Consider the following 15,475-nt stretch of genomic DNA (forward strand, 5'->3'; position numbering starts at 1 on the left):
AGTGGGCAATTGTAAAAGCTAAATGCTTTATGTGCAGTATCTCATTTAAACTATTTCCACATGGCAAGGACCATTATTATTCCTATTTACAGATGAAGATACAGTGGGTTGATAAAAGTTTAAGAAACTTGGCCAAGGTCAAGGTGGTGAGCAGGACGTGAACCCAGGCTGACTCCCTTGAAAGCCTATAACCCCAGCACCACATCAGCACTTCCCTGAACTTCAATATGTGCATAAATCACCTGAGGATCTCGTTTTTTTCTTTTTTTTTTTTTTAGGATGGGGAGAGGGAAAATTTTTTTTTTTTAAGATTTTATTTATTTATTTGAGAGAGAGAAAGAAAGCGAAAGAGGGAACACAAGCAGGGGGAGAGGGAGAGGGAGAAGCAGGCTTCCTGCTAAGCAGGCTTCCCACGGAGCAGGGAGCCCGATGTGGGGCTCAATCCCAGGAGCTTGGGATCATGACCTGAGCCGAAGGCAGATGCTTAACGACTGAGTCACCCAGGCGCCCCGGAGAGGGAGAATCTTAAGCAGGTTCCACGCCCAAAGCAGAGCTCAACACAGGGCTTGATCTCATGACCCTGAGATCATGACCTGGGCTGAAATCAAGAGTCCGACACTTAGCCAACTGAGCCACCCAAGCGCCCCTCATTTGGGGATCCTGCTAAAGTATAGATTCTGGTTCAGGTGATGCTGGTTCAGGTGTTGCTGGCCTGCCAACCATACTTTGAGTAGCAAAGTTATACACGATAATCCTTATGCTGTAATCTTAAAGGAGAAAATACACTCTACTCAACCAGGAAAATGCTCATAATTTAAAAACTATCAATGCTTGCTAATCTGTAAAAGCAAAACTATACTTTCCTTCTCAGTAACTTTCTCAAAGCCTTCCTGGCCATCCCTATGGCAGGCCCTAAATTGCCCTTGGAAACTCTCCTGCACAGACACCGGCCCTGGGCAGCCACCGTGGTGTCAGACCTGCTCAGCCCAACTGGAAGCTTAATCAACTTTCTCATCTCATTAACAGGGAGGACTTTTTATCCCCACAGCTTCCGTTAGCAAACATTTCCCCGAGCCCAGGGAGCAGGTGTGTGGAGGGACGCCTGCCGGGAGTATCCAGAGGAACATGTCAGGCACCCCCCACCACTCCCCGCACACTTTCGGTCTACATTTCTCTCCTCTCATGGACATTTTCTCTGAAACATTAAAATTATGTATTCTTTAAGTATTTTAACCTTCCAAAATTTGGCAAGTACTGGTTCATTTTATACTTGAAGAACCTTCCACAATTATGAATTAAAGTACCCTTTAATTATGTTCCTAATTCTTCATGTCTTTTTATATGGGATTATCAGATATTCATTGTTTAATGAAACTTTAGCTATATGCAGTAACCCTGTTTATCTATCTTAATGCTTAATGCTATGATATTACTTATCTGATGCCATAAAAGTAGCCCTTGCATAATGGATTTTATTTCCCTAATTTTTCATTCTATTTCTAGCTCTTGATTTTTACTATGTCTCCCACAATGAATAGTTGGGTGATTTTTTTTTTCAGTAAGACTTAGTGACAGTTTGTTTTCCATTGATTCTTATAACTGATATATTTATATCACTCTCCATTTTTCTCTGATTATATTTATTAATGTACTTCCTTTCTGGAATCATTTATGTGGTTTCAGCAGCAAATTTTTATTTCTTTTGAAATTGGGCCAGAAGATAACATTAAGTTTCTTACTAGTTCACATTTTTAACAGTGATATTTTACAAAACACAACTGTTTTCACCTTTTCCTCCTGGTAACTTCTCCTATTCATTAAGCAAACTATGCAAACTCCCTTCAAATGGAATTAAGATGCAGAGCAGTTTTTACTGACCTGTCCGAAACCCTTTTATATGCCACACGCTAGCCTCACAACGTATGTCTAATTCATCCCCTGATTTTAAAATGGTGATCATTGCTTCCCTGTCTAAGACCTCTTTCTCTTTGTCTTTTTTAAGCCACGGGTATCTCTGGTAAAGATCTCTGTAGGTCTTTGAAAATGAGTGAGACCATTCCAAAATCCAGAGTAGAAATCATGTGCCACCAAAGGGCACAACTAGCCTGACCAGGGAAAGAGAAGGTTCATTCTTCCTTTGCCTGCTTCTCTTCTTCAAAATCACAGTCCATGTTCTTCATGTCACCTCCATTCCTTCCAGGAAACTTACGGGATATCCTATTGTGTGACTGACATTATGCCAAGCACTGACTCAGAGGCTGGACCAGACCAAGGCAGCCGTCAAGGAACCTGCCTGACCCCATTCTGCCCCATGGAACTTTAATCACACACAAGAAAGGAAGAGTTCTTTTTTCTGTTGAGGACTGTGGCTGAGTCACATTTTATGAGTACCTTCAAAAGATCCCAATACTCTCTCCTTGATGCTGGGCAGTATTCCTTTCCCCAAATCTATATATTCCAATGTCTGAGCATCTCCAACTCCTCTGATATGTTTATAATTCAAACACTGGGCATCGCTATCATATTTTCAATCTCTGTTAGTTTTTCCTGTATTGTCATTACCACCTCCTTGGGCACCATAAATGACTTTGGGGCATGCTAAATCTCCACCTTACTGCATCACTGCTGCCCATCCTAGGTCCCACCAGGATGTACAGTTTCTCTCTAACACTTCCAAGGCTGGTTCTATCTTTCACTCATATAGAATATTCCTGACACAGGCCATGTCTTCAACCCCATCTCGTCTACAGTAGTTAGCACCAACTCTCTCCAGGCCTGCTTCCCCAGGCCCTGCCAGCCAGACAGGCTCATGTGCTACTATCATGCTTTTTAGTCAAGTTTATGCTGATGCTTTCACAAAATCTGTTTTTGAAACCCTTTCTTCAGTTCTGTTCTGGTTTCTCTCAGCATCAACACTTTTTTACAGCATTGGGATTTTTTTCTGATGAGACTCCCTTTGTTCCTAGTCACCCTTCCATTGTTCCCCAAACCCCCCATTTTATTTTTATAATAAAAAACAAGTTATATTTAGAACTTTCCAAACCAATTGAGGAGCTTTTTTTTCTTTCAACTGACGATGGAGCTAAAGTGTGACGAGAACTCCTTTTTCAGCCACGTCCAATTAGTTTAGTGACTCCCGGAGAACACTGCTTTGATTCAAGGCTGGGACTGAAGGAAAGTTCCAGGGCCGCATCAAAGACGATGCACTTTTGATATCCCCAAAGCGAACCTCACTGGGCCTTATAATAACAAGCAAAGATTTTAATGCAATAAAATCAAACACCCTTTATGCTTTCATTTCTCTATGCCAAGAGACACACAAGTGTCCCACGTGGAACACTGGCTCCTTGGGTTTGCAAGTCTCCTCAATCAAGTTATTCATAAATTCCATGTCCCTCCAGCACCCAGTTCCCAAAGGCCTGTTCCAGAGTAAGCTAAATGGCTGCCCGCCCTCTCCGTGGCCTCTCTCCAGGCCTCTCTCCAGGCCAGAGACAACCTCGTCTTCACACTGAGCTACTTGTCTGTCAAAAATCACAGCTGGATCTGAGCACCAGCCAATTCACCCAATTAACCGTCTCCTGATATCACAATGACTCATGAAAAGGAGAGGACATGGGAGAGTTTGGAATCCTGAGGCTCGCCCTGCTCTGCCTAGAGCTATTAACACCTGACAGGCCTGTGGCATTACTTGCTCACGAGGCACGACCCACTGCCCACAAGAGGCCCTTGGTTTGAGGCAACGAGATGGGGCGAATTACTTTTTACTTTCTTTCCGGTGCAGTACATTAACATTTCACCTTCCACAATAAATAATATCAATGCGAGTTCAGAAAAAGTTCTTCCGTATGTGAACCATACAAGCTTTAAGCTCAGGGTCAGAAAAATTTAAAAAAAAAAACTTCACTTTTTCTTTTTTATAGGAAGCATTATAATCAGCCCTTTATTTTTGTCTGAAAACCTATTTCTGGACTTTATAAACAGTGGGCCTTTATCTTTGGCACCCAGCGGTATTTGAGGGAAGTACGGACCAAAAAGAAACTGCTTCAGGTTGGCATTCCCACAGAATATTTCCATCAACAGAGGAGAAAAAAGTCTCCATCATTAATATATTCAAAGGCGAGTCTCCCGGTGTTGAGATACTTTGCTTGTTGTTATTGTTCCTTTTAATAAAACAAGCCTCCACAAAGGCCAATTTAGATACCTAAAATGACAAGTTCTCCATAGGGAGGAGTGGCAGAACATCAGTTTAAATCTGCCAAAGACAAGCCACTTGAATAAAATCAACCTAGGACACCCACTGACTCTGATGGATCTCTAACATCATTCTAATACGACAAGCATGGAATCATTACTGACATCACTACCCAATGATGGAACTGTCTAGCACAAGCTAGGGAGTACATTTCCTTCCTCTAGCATACGTGAACTTGAGTTGAGTATCTATTTAATGCCAAAGCAGTAAAGCCAGTGGTGAAGAGTACAGGTCCAAGTTGTAGGGTCTTATGTGCCAATTCTGAAACCACCTCTTATCGGCTGTGGACTTGGGAAAATTACTTAGCCTTCTAGTTTCTTCATCTATAAAATGGCAGGGCATACCACCTACCTGAATAAACTGCTTGAAAATGAAGTAAGATTCATGCACTGAGGAAGCATTAAATGAATTATGGTATATACATATACCAGAAGATGTTTTTAAAGCTGCTTTTAAAAGATGGATAGATATATAAGAACTGAAAGATGGTCAAGAAGATTCATACTTCTGGTATTGTAACACCTTTGAAATCAGAACGTGCCTAATTTATCTTTAGTATTAAAACATTTCTGAAATCAAGATGTGCTCAAACAGCCAACAGCATCTTGTGACAGCACGGGTGGACAGATGCTGTGATTTATCGGTCCTGGCAGTACCTGGGTAAACATGGTCACAGCCATTCATGATGTCCTCACTTCTGTCCAGTTCTGTGCATTGACACTATGGCAGAGGTTGGATCCATTTGCTATTCAGAATGTCTCTTAAAAGATTACCCTAGGGGCACCTAGGTGGCTCAGTCGTTAAGCATCTGCCTTTGGCTCAGGTCATGATCTCAGGGTCCTGGGATCGAGCCCCGCATCGGGCTCCCTGCTCTGCGGGAGCCTGCTTCTCCCTCTCCCACTACCCCTGCTTGTGTTCCCTCTCTCGCTGTCTCAAATAAATAAAACCGTAAAAAAAAGATTACTCTAAAATTCTGCATTGAAATGAAAAATTATCATGTCTACAAAAAGGCAAGGAAACAGTGTAAATTTAGTGATAGGGAAGCAAATATCTGTCATTGGGAAAATGACTGCAATTCTGTGATTTTTTTGCAAAAAAAGAGCCAAGAACTTTAAAGCACTTAAGAGAGAGGGGCGTCCGGGTGGCTCAGTTGGTTGAGCATCTAACTCTTGATTTCGGCTCAGGTTGTGATCTCAGGGTCATGAGATCAAGCCCCGTTTCGGGCTCCATGCTCAGCGGGGAGTCTGCTGCTTGAGATTCTCTTCCCTCTCCCCCTGCCCCTCCCCTGTTTGCGCAGGTGAGCACCTGCTCTCTCTCTCGCTCTCTCTCTAAAATAAATAAACAAATCTTTAAAAAAAAAATAAAGCACTTAACAGAGGAAGACACTCACAAAGAGCTGAAGCCTTACTGTAAAGAGGAAATGCCAAATGCTTTGGAATAACTGAACTGTCCAAACAGGAGTAGGGGTGGGAAGCAGATGTAACCAATTCACCAGCTCAAAGCAGAAGTGACAAAATAGGTATTTAAGTATTTACATGAAAAGGACATAAAGTGAAAACAACAAGTCAAAAGGCTACAAATACAAACAAGTATGAGCTCATTAAAGTGTGTGTGAGTGTGTGTGTGTGTGTGTAAATCCCTATTAGGGCTAAAATGATAGGTACCAGTTAACAGTAATTTAGGAAAGGAGAGAGGAATGTAACTGAAAGACAAAGGAAGATTTTAATGTTTTATTGTAACGATCCTATTTTGTTTGAATTTTTTAATGAGCAGGTATTTAATGTGTTATTTGTGTCGTGTTTTCAATTCAAGAAGATGACAAGAAAATAAACAAAGAAGGTTGTTGCTCACAAGCCACAGAAGAAATGTCACCCTCAAATCCCAGAAGCCAAGACCTACACAAGTCTTAGAACACCAACGTGTGTGTCCCAATATTCTAACTGGAAAGCTAAAGAAGCACCTCTGAAACCTGTTCAGGAAGGACCCACCCATTAAATATCCCCAAAGATGCCATATCCACATGCGCCCAGGCTCTGTGACGTCACTGCAGCTCTGTTCCCATCACGGTCAGGGATGCATCAGTACACTTCCCATTCATGAATGCCTTCGAGATACTGCTTGCAGAAGAGTGCTTCCCAGGTAAGGAAAGAAGGTAAACAACTCCATGTCCCTCATCAGATCATCTGGTGCTTCAAGGGCAAAGAACACGTGTGACACAGCTTCACGCCCCTAGAGCACAGCGCAGTGTGTGGACGGGGCCAATCTGGTACCGCACTGATGAAGAGCCCAATAAAGCCTTGAAAAGAATTTTCTAGTTGATCCAAAGATGAAAGGGAACCCACACTGGCGTGCTTGGGAAGCTAGAGCTCCTCCTCACTGGAAGGCTCTCGGAAGAGGCCGGGATCGGAGGCACAGGTGCCTGACCTGCGGTCACATGTACTTGTCCCCTGCCAGCCCGGCATCCCTCCTCATGGTGCCTCCTTTTTTCCTGCACAAAAGACAGTAGACAATGCATGCTGCTGGTCTGAAGAGAGGAAGAAGGAAAACACTCGAGGGAGGCTGGACGCAGAACAAAGAGAAACAACAGCTGGAAGGCGAAGTGTCTTAAAGGAATCCAAGTGTTCTAAAGCGACACAGAGCCTAACTCAAAAAAGACTTCAGAGAACAAAGTCCAAGATGAAAATCTCCCCCAAACCAACTTGCCGCTGGTGCCGATGATTTTCCCTGCCACCTGCAGAACCGACTCAAGTTGTAAAGCCCTTTGATGGGAAGGGAGAAGGAATGATGGGGAGGGGAAGGGGCGCAGAGAGGAACAATGACTGCTCTGTAGAGCGGAGGAAGGGGGACTTCCAGGGTTAAGATTTCAACACACAGCTCCCAAGGCTAACTTCCAGGCAGGGCGAGCCTCCCCGGTTTAACATTCAGGGAACCAGGTGGCTTCGGTCATCAGCCGTCACCTTCCTTGCGGAGTCTCTCCCCAGAGAACCGAATCTACAGTCTAAAATTCCAGAAGTTTTCACTATGATACAAGGGGAAGTGAGAGAAAACGGGGGCAGTGCTGGGCATGTCTAGTTACGACTGTACCTTCCCACTGAACTTGTGGGGCGGTGCAAACAGAAAGCAGAAACCAGATGATTAAAAGACCCCTTGGAAGGAGGAGGCCACCCTGACCCAGTGCATCTAGAAGACATTTCTAGGATGAGCAGTCACAATGCTCAAGTTGCATGGTGAGGGGGCTTACTCACACTGGACCACGGGTTCTCAACCAGGGGTGACTGCGCTCCCAGAGGGCATTTGGTAACGTCTGGGGACATGTTTGGTTGGCACAAACCAAACCTCCTACGGGAAGCGAGGAGGAGGAGGAAGCATCTAGAACGAGTGATGCTGCTAAATATTCTGGAATGGCAGGGCAGTCCCCATAACAAAGAACTATGTAGCCCAAAATGGAGCACAGAGGCTGGGAAACCCTGCACTAGACCAACCCCATCCCCACAACCATGTCCAGAAACTCTCACAGCCCAGCCTGAAACAAACATCTGCCATCCCTCTGAGCAGTCGCTGTATCACAGAAGTCCACTTATCCCAGTAAGCAATATTCAACGTCAAGCAAGTGATGCGACAAGCAAATGCTGCATCTTCAAAGTACCTGGCCGCTCTCTCAGCCAACATTTTTAAAGGCACTCCTCAGTATCCAAAAGAGTAGATTCTTCTACAACAATTACAAAGAAAGAAAGGCCCCTTTACACAACACATACACACACACACACACACACAGGAGCGACCATCTTAAAAATCTCCTTGGTGGTTAGGTATAGACACTGGCAAAAAAAAAAAAAAAAAAAAGCTACCCAGTCCAGATGGCCCAAGCATTTCCAAAATCTTCTAAAGAGAGAAAGAGGAAAAGAGAACAAACAAGAAAACACCACAACCAAAATTAGCTCCTGGGGGATCTAAAAAACAAAATTTGTCCCCGGGGACTATCTCATCACTAAGACTAGTTCCATCGGTCCATGTCATATAGTAGCTTTCATTTTCTTAACTGTAAAATATAATAAATGTATAAGAAAAGGGGAAGGGGCTCCTGGGTGGCTCCATTGGTTAGGCATCCAGTGCTTGATCTCAGCTCAGGTCTTGATCTCAGAGTTGTGAGTTTGAGCACCGAGTTGGGCTCCACACTGGACGTGGAGCCTACTTAAAAAATAAAAAAGAAAAGAAAAGAAAAGGGGGAATATATACAAAGAGATCTCAATGAATGAAAACAAACCCCCCAAGTGACTACAATTCAGGGCAAGAAATCCAACCGTGGCCCATGGTATCTTCCTGCCAAGCATAATGCCTCCCCATCATGCATACATACATCATGCTATTTTGAAAAGTTCCATCTTTCCTCAAGGATTGAGATTTATTTTATGTATTTCCCATGAACACCAACCGCTTAAGTTCACAGCAGTGACCACAAAGTGAACAGATTCAGGGAGGAGGGGTGTTTATGGAAGCAATTTCATTGACTGTTAAATTCACAAAAGCAAGTAGGAGGAAAGGCATGGAGGCTGCGTGCATGATTCCTGCAAACAATAAGCCAGAGTTAGTATCCAAGCTTCAGTCCTCACTCTGGCATCCTGGGTCTAAAGGATCTCTTAAGCCATAAAATGACTTCCTGCCACACAGTATCCTTGGAAAAACTCAACAAGATCATGCGTTTAAAGTGGCAAGCAAAGCATCTCACACATACATGTGCCATAAATATGGGGTCCCCTTTACTCCCTGTGCCCATGCAAACAGACCAGGCTGTAAAGGTCAAGTCTTTTAACGTGAGATTATTTGACTACCAACTCTCCTAAAGCCAACATTCTCTAAAATGTTCATGAAGGTGAGATACAAGCTCACTTTCAAGGTACCCTGGGGACTGTGGTAAAAAAAAAAAAAAAAGGTGTCTATGTCAGTCTTGGAGCCCCGGAATTGACCACCCTGCCCTTTCCTACTCACATTGCTGCTCCTCCCCCACGCCTATCAAGGTCAGAGGCCTAAGTGGGCCATCAGATAAAAACCCCTCACAGGCCAGGAGGGAGCCTTTGTCCCCTCTCTTTGAAGATGAAAAGCAACAAGGTGTGTTTATTTGTACTTGGGTGCACAGTGCCCAGTCTCCTCTACCGGGGTTGGCCCGCGAGGCTCCTCAGCTAGTTAAAAATCATAATACAACCCACCCACTCACGCCATTAAGTAGATCTTTCCAGGAGAAAAGGTCAGTACTCACACTCCTGGGAGTACACATGGGGTTAAAATCAAGCGGGTTCACTGACAGAAAGAGAATGTCAGGGAGTGGTAGCCAAGGTCAGCCCAGGAGGAGGTGAGGCTGACTACCTGCGGGCATGGCCACCTTTAGACATGTCTCACCATTTGTGCGCTGAAACCCAGCAAATCCACCACGTGAAGAAAACCTGGACATTGGATGGGCCAAGTCTTTCTCACAGGACACATTAAAAAAATAACAGCTAAAAATCGATGCTTCACTTCCCTGATACAAACAACATAAAGGAAGAAAAAGAAAACACAAAGAGGTGTCTGAGAAAGTTCTTGAATAATAAAGGCCTCCAAATTGCTCTTGACATGTCAGTGGCCTTCCAGCCCTGCAAAGACCCAGAACTGAGAGTAGGGCTCAACAGACCCCCGTTTTCTCCACAAACTCTCAAAGGGGAGTCAGCAGTCCGAAGTATTGGCTTTTATAATCTCTCTTGTTTCAACTTTCCAGAAGAGGATCAAGAAGCTGGATATGGGATAGAAGGGTAGAGCCTCTGTTCCCACTATGAACCGCAAACTGAACCACACAGGTTTCTCTCTGGGCTGGGAGGCCAGGGGCACCCAGTGGCATCAAGAAAAATGACCGAACCTATTTCTGGTAACACTGTGGGTCAATGCGGAATTCATGCCAAAAAGATGACGCTTAATGTAACACAAAAAATGCACACTACCCTAACCTGCCTAGAAGTTTCTAAACCAGCAACTGTGATTCAAAGCCACACAGGTGCAGTGACCACAGAGAATGGAAAACCACCACCAGGACAAGTCAGGCAGTTCCATGACCCCCAATCTCTCTATCCCCATTCTGTTTATTGAACCCTATTTTATATGTACACACATATTAAATAACCAGCATTGACCAGAGAAGGACAAAATTAACTTTACAGTTATTTTTACAGACATGGAGACTCCACCAAAGCAACCCAGTACCAACTGGGAACTGCAAAAAATAAGTTTCCACTGAGCCACAGGCAACTCAGGACACATACAAGAGCCAGCCAGCTTCTGGACTGTCCTACTTGGGTATTATCATGGGACCTATCCCGGCTCCGTACATGGAGAGCATGAACTCAGGCACGTCTTCCTATCTGAGATGCCCAGAAAGCTGCCTGTTCTAGCAGCCCCCACATAATCATTCACACTTACCTGTAGCTGCCAATGCCCCCTTGGACTCCCTCCCTGGTGTGGCCTGATAGTTCAGGAGAAACAGGGCACTCTCCCCCAGACTTGGCTGAAAACCCACAGTAGCCACCACCATTCCACACTCACGGGAAGGCACAGCAAACCCACATCAAAATGGGGTCTCCAGGAGCAGGGATGATGTCATAAGTCTGAGAGGGGAAAGGCTGCCCAGTGGATTCTGAGGATGGCCAGAACAGGGGACTTCAAGGAAGGTAGGAGATTTCTCTTTCCAAATGCACATGTTGGGGGGGCAGGCAGCTCAGAATGAAGCAAGCCTCAACTTCCCAACAAACACAGCACCACCAACACCTCCACAGCAGACAGCTACAAGCACTTGGGGAAATCAGGCATAAATTAGATACGTGGATAGCACAAATGTCAGGCAAGCAAGCTTCTGCTGAAGAAAGTTCATTGGGCCCTGTCACCCACTTTCTGGGCATCAGCTGCCCAGAAATAAACGTCAGGGGGCGGGCTGAGCCGAGGAGGGCAGCTGACAGCTGTGGCCAGCGGGCCAGGGCAGAGGAGGAAGGGCTCCTGGGCTGGAATTCAGAGCGTGCCCACATCAGCAGAAAAGTTCCAGGGGACAGCACGCTGTCACGAAGGGAAAGAGGCTTGCTGCCTCCCAGGACCTCAGGATGCACCACCACGGTGATGCCAGGTTCAAAGGGCCGCCAGATGAAGCCCGGGTGCACTCCCATGGGCACCTCGTCAGTCAGGGTGCCCGCTGAGGGACAAGTCGGGGTGGTCAGATGTCAAATAAACGTTCTGCTCCCAGGATCAATGGGAAAGATTAATAATTCCCAGGTCCAGCCCTGCTTCATCTCTCTTTACCTAAGCCAAACACAGTCCCAGGAAGGAGCGGAAAGAAGCAGCGATGTTACCCGCCCGACGTCCAAGGAGGAAACTGAGGCACAAGGGTGCACGCGAGAGATGCGGGAAGAGGCCCTGGAGAGGCTCGCACAGCGCGGAGCACAGGGAGGCTGGGGAGAGGGGATCAAGGAGGAGTTCTCTCCCCTCCCCTCCCGTCCCCTCCTCCCTTCCCCAACACACACAACACACTCGCACGCGCACACGCGCACACACACACACACACACACACACACAAACACACACTGGAGCTACGCCCAATCGAGGCAGTAGCTGGGCTCCCCGGAGCCGGGCTGCACACAAAGCCCCACCCGCGCACACAGCACTCCGCACCAGCCGGCCCGCACGCCCACACAATAGGACGGCGCGCACCCCGCCGCGGCCCCCTAGCCCGGGTCCCGGCCAGCCCGGCGCCGGGGGCCGCCCTCCGTGCACGCCCGCCCGGGAGACGCAGCCCCGGCGCGGGGAGGGCGCGCGATGGCCGCCCGGCCGCCGCGCCCCCGCCCCGCGCCCCGCAGGAAGTTCGCCCGACGCCCTCCGACTCACCCGCGGCGCTGCTCAGCAGCAGGCACAGCGGCCCCAGCAGCCACATGGCGCGGCCGCGGCTCCCGCTGCCCGGCGCCGTCGCTGCCCCCGCGGCCGCGGCGCTGACCCCGCCTCTCGCCGCGCCGGCCCCGCCCTCCCCGCTGTCCCTCCGCCCGCGCGCCCCGCCCGCCCCGGCCCGGCCGCCGGCCGCGCTCTGCCGACTTTGGCCCGCGCCCCGCCGCGCGCGCCGCCGCCCGCGCCGCGTCCCGCGTTCCCGGCCGCAGGGGCCGCCGAGGCGGCCGCCGAGTGCCCCGCCGCCTTGGCCTCGCCGCCTCCCGCCTGGGCTGCGAGGATTTCCCAACAGACCTGGCTCTGTTCTCTGCCTCGTCTCTTCTCTTTTTCCTCCTCTCTTAGCTCCTCCATCCTCGAGGATGGGGCGCTCACCCCCTCCCCCAGACCCAAGCTGGAGTTCTTAACTACAAAATTAGTTTACTCCAGGGAGAGACAGAAAAAGTTTGGAAGAAAGGGCCAAATATTACAAGAAAATGTGCATTTTATTTTTAGTAGCAAGAGTGGAATACCAACCAGTGCTTCTCAAACTACTATGCGTCTGACACACTTGGGCTTCTTGTTAAAATGTGGACTCCGCGTAGGTCTGTGGTGGGGCCTGAGATTCTGCTTTTCTGACAAGCGTCTAGGTGGTTCCGAGAGACTGCCATCTGAGAACCACACGTGGAGGAGGGAAGCTAACACCTTTAAAGAGTTATTTCATCTGGATCTCGAATACCTATACCAGTGGAACCTTGGGGCCCCGATTCGCGGAAAAGAAAAATGTAAAGGCTTACGCCCAGATGCAAAATGAACAGCTGCTCGAATGCAGTTGAAGCTCCAAGAAGCATTAGTGAAAACTGCCAAAGGATTTAGATGGTGGAAGAATGCAGTGCACAACTCTGCATCCCCTCACCCTCCCTAAATGTGTAAAGTTGTGTAACTTTGCACAGTTTGCAGAGTAGTCCTGCTGCCCCAGCGAGTTCACCCCCCCCAAAAAAGAAAAAAAACTAATATGATTGCCAAAAACTGGAAATAACTCGTGTGTCCATCCACTGGTGAATGGATAAACAAATTGTATGATATCATTTAATGGAACAACATGAGCAAATACCAAAAGCAAGCTAAGAGAAAGAATCCAAATATACCCAAAGGGTATATTCTGTGTGATTCCATTCAGAAGGCCTGGGAGGAGGGGCGCCTGGGTGGCTCAGTCGTTAATCATCTGCCTTCGGCTCAGGTCATGATCCCAGGGTCCTGGGTTCGAGCCCCATATTGGGCTCCCTGCTCGGCAGGAGGCCTGCTTCTCCCTTTCTCCCTCTCCGAGCTTGTGTTCCCTCTCTCGCTGTGTCTCTCTCTGTCAAATAAATAAAAATCTTTAAAAAAATTAAAAAAAAAAAAAAAAGACCTGGGAGGAGGAGGGAAGCTAAACCGCAGAGACCAAAATCAGATCACTAGTTACCGGGGTCTGGGTCTATGGGAAAGAGATGAGTACAGGGGCACAAGGGAACTTTATACATTTGTCAAAACCTATGCAACTGCATTCCTAAAAGACACGCCTAAAAAGGGTGAATTATACTGTATGTAAGTCATACCTGTTTGGAGGAGTTCAGAGGGTGTGGGTGCTGGGAGGACGAATCAGGAAGACTGTAGCCAGGAATCCCACATCACATTGGGGATGCATGGAGGCAAGCTCAGATTCAGTGACGTTTTAATTGTCAGCTCTAATCTGGAAACATGACAGCTGAAGTGGATCAGTTCAAAATTTAAAAATACCAATGACAGTTCAAAGTAATGAGAAAATGTGATGTGATGTAGGAAAGTTTAGCAAGTTCCATGTTACAAAATAGTTTGTCTAGTATGGAAAATATAAATAAATTCTCCAAAACATTTAGCATTCAGGGATTATATCCTGGAATCCATGAACAGTAGAGTGACTATCCCATGAGCTTCAGGGAGTTTTAAAGTTCCTAAAATTGTGTGCAAGACTTCAGGTATAGGGGATATGTGCATTTTTTCCAGGAAGCCCCTAGCCTTTGCTAGTGATACCCAAGAAAGCAAGTAATTTCTCTGTCAGCTGCTCACTTGCCTTCAACCATTAGGAATATAGGACAACGGATCTGACCCACCACCAACATTCTTATTTCCTTAGGTTCCTTTTGGGCACATGAACTTCAACTTCAGGAATGATTTAGTGTACTTGGCTTACTCCCACATGTCTCTCTCTCTCATTCTCTCACTTCTTTTAAATGTACTAATGTCCTTGAAATGATTTGAACAAATGCAAAGCTCTCTTTAAGTTCAGTTGTTTTCATACTGAATCATTCCTAACCTCCTCCCCATATATGCCTGGGCCGGAGGGGAACTCACTCTTTACACTTCATTACTCTCCTCTTTCTCAGTTCTTTAGAATCCCATCAAAAACACAGGGCATTCGGTTTCTGGAAAGCACGATAGGTTCTAATGCTAATTGTTCAGGTCACAGAGGGCCAATTGCAAGTCTTTTTCACAGTTGGTTTAATAAAAATCAGAACCAGATTGCGTTTGTTACTTATTTACCAAGGGACACACTCTGTCCTTGGATGTGTGCTTTCAACATGGCTTCCCTTTGCTGACGGAGAGATGAAGGGATTTGGTTCTTCTGGGTCACTGGTACAATGCTCTACAGCTCCCTACATTTTCCCAACACTCCACACAGCTGGCCCCAGCCACATCACGGGTAAAACGCACAGTGTCTGGGATATGCTCCAGTGCTCTTTCCAGTTGTCACATCCTAGGGTATTGTGGAAGTGACGCTGGGTAACTTCTAAGGCTGAGTCACAATGGTCGAAGCAGCTTCTTCCTTGGGTCTTAGATGCCTGGCTCCGGGGAAGCCAGCCACCATGTGGTGAGGACACTAGAGCAGCCCTGCAGAGAGGGCCACATGAGGAGGAACTGAGCTTCCTTCCAACTTGCCGGCCATTGGAATGAACCGTCTTGGAATGGTTCAAGCCTCTAGCACCAACCAAGCATTCAGATGAAAGCAGCCTTCATGAGACATCCTGAGGTGGAGCCACCCAGCCACTCCCAAATTCCTGATCTAGGGAAGCCAGCAGAGATCATGAATGTGTATTGTTGCTTTAAGCCACTAACTTTCAGGGTAATTCACTATGTGGCAATAGATAACTAGTACATCTGCCTTGAAAATCATCCGTAGGATTGACTTCATGGTTCTATGGGATGTTTTACATGAACGAATACGTGGAAAGCACTTAGAACTTTGCCTAGTACATAGTAAGCACTCAATAAATGTTAGTTTGATTG

At 46.7% G+C, this 15,475-nt stretch overlaps 1 protein-coding gene across 1 annotated transcript in view; it reads right to left on the reverse strand.

Annotated features, from left to right (window-relative positions):
* LDLRAD3 (low density lipoprotein receptor class A domain containing 3) overlaps nucleotides 1-12,221 on the reverse strand; it is a 217,892-nt gene extending 205,671 nt beyond the window's left edge. Inside the window, exon 1 of the mRNA XM_088017586.1 lies at nucleotides 12,146-12,221. Coding sequence (XP_087873712.1) covers nucleotides 12,146-12,191 — 46 coding nt within the window. The 5' untranslated portion in view covers nucleotides 12,192-12,221. The remainder of the gene's footprint in view (nucleotides 1-12,145) is intronic.
* Between the last annotated feature and the right edge of the window lie 3,254 nt (nucleotides 12,222-15,475).

The sequence above is a fragment of the Eumetopias jubatus genome, unplaced genomic scaffold (assembly GCF_037043125.1).
Source record: "Eumetopias jubatus isolate StellerSeaLion01/CBP00866 unplaced genomic scaffold, mEumJub1_p1.0 scaffold_13, whole genome shotgun sequence".
Lineage (NCBI taxonomy): Eukaryota > Metazoa > Chordata > Mammalia > Carnivora > Otariidae > Eumetopias > Eumetopias jubatus.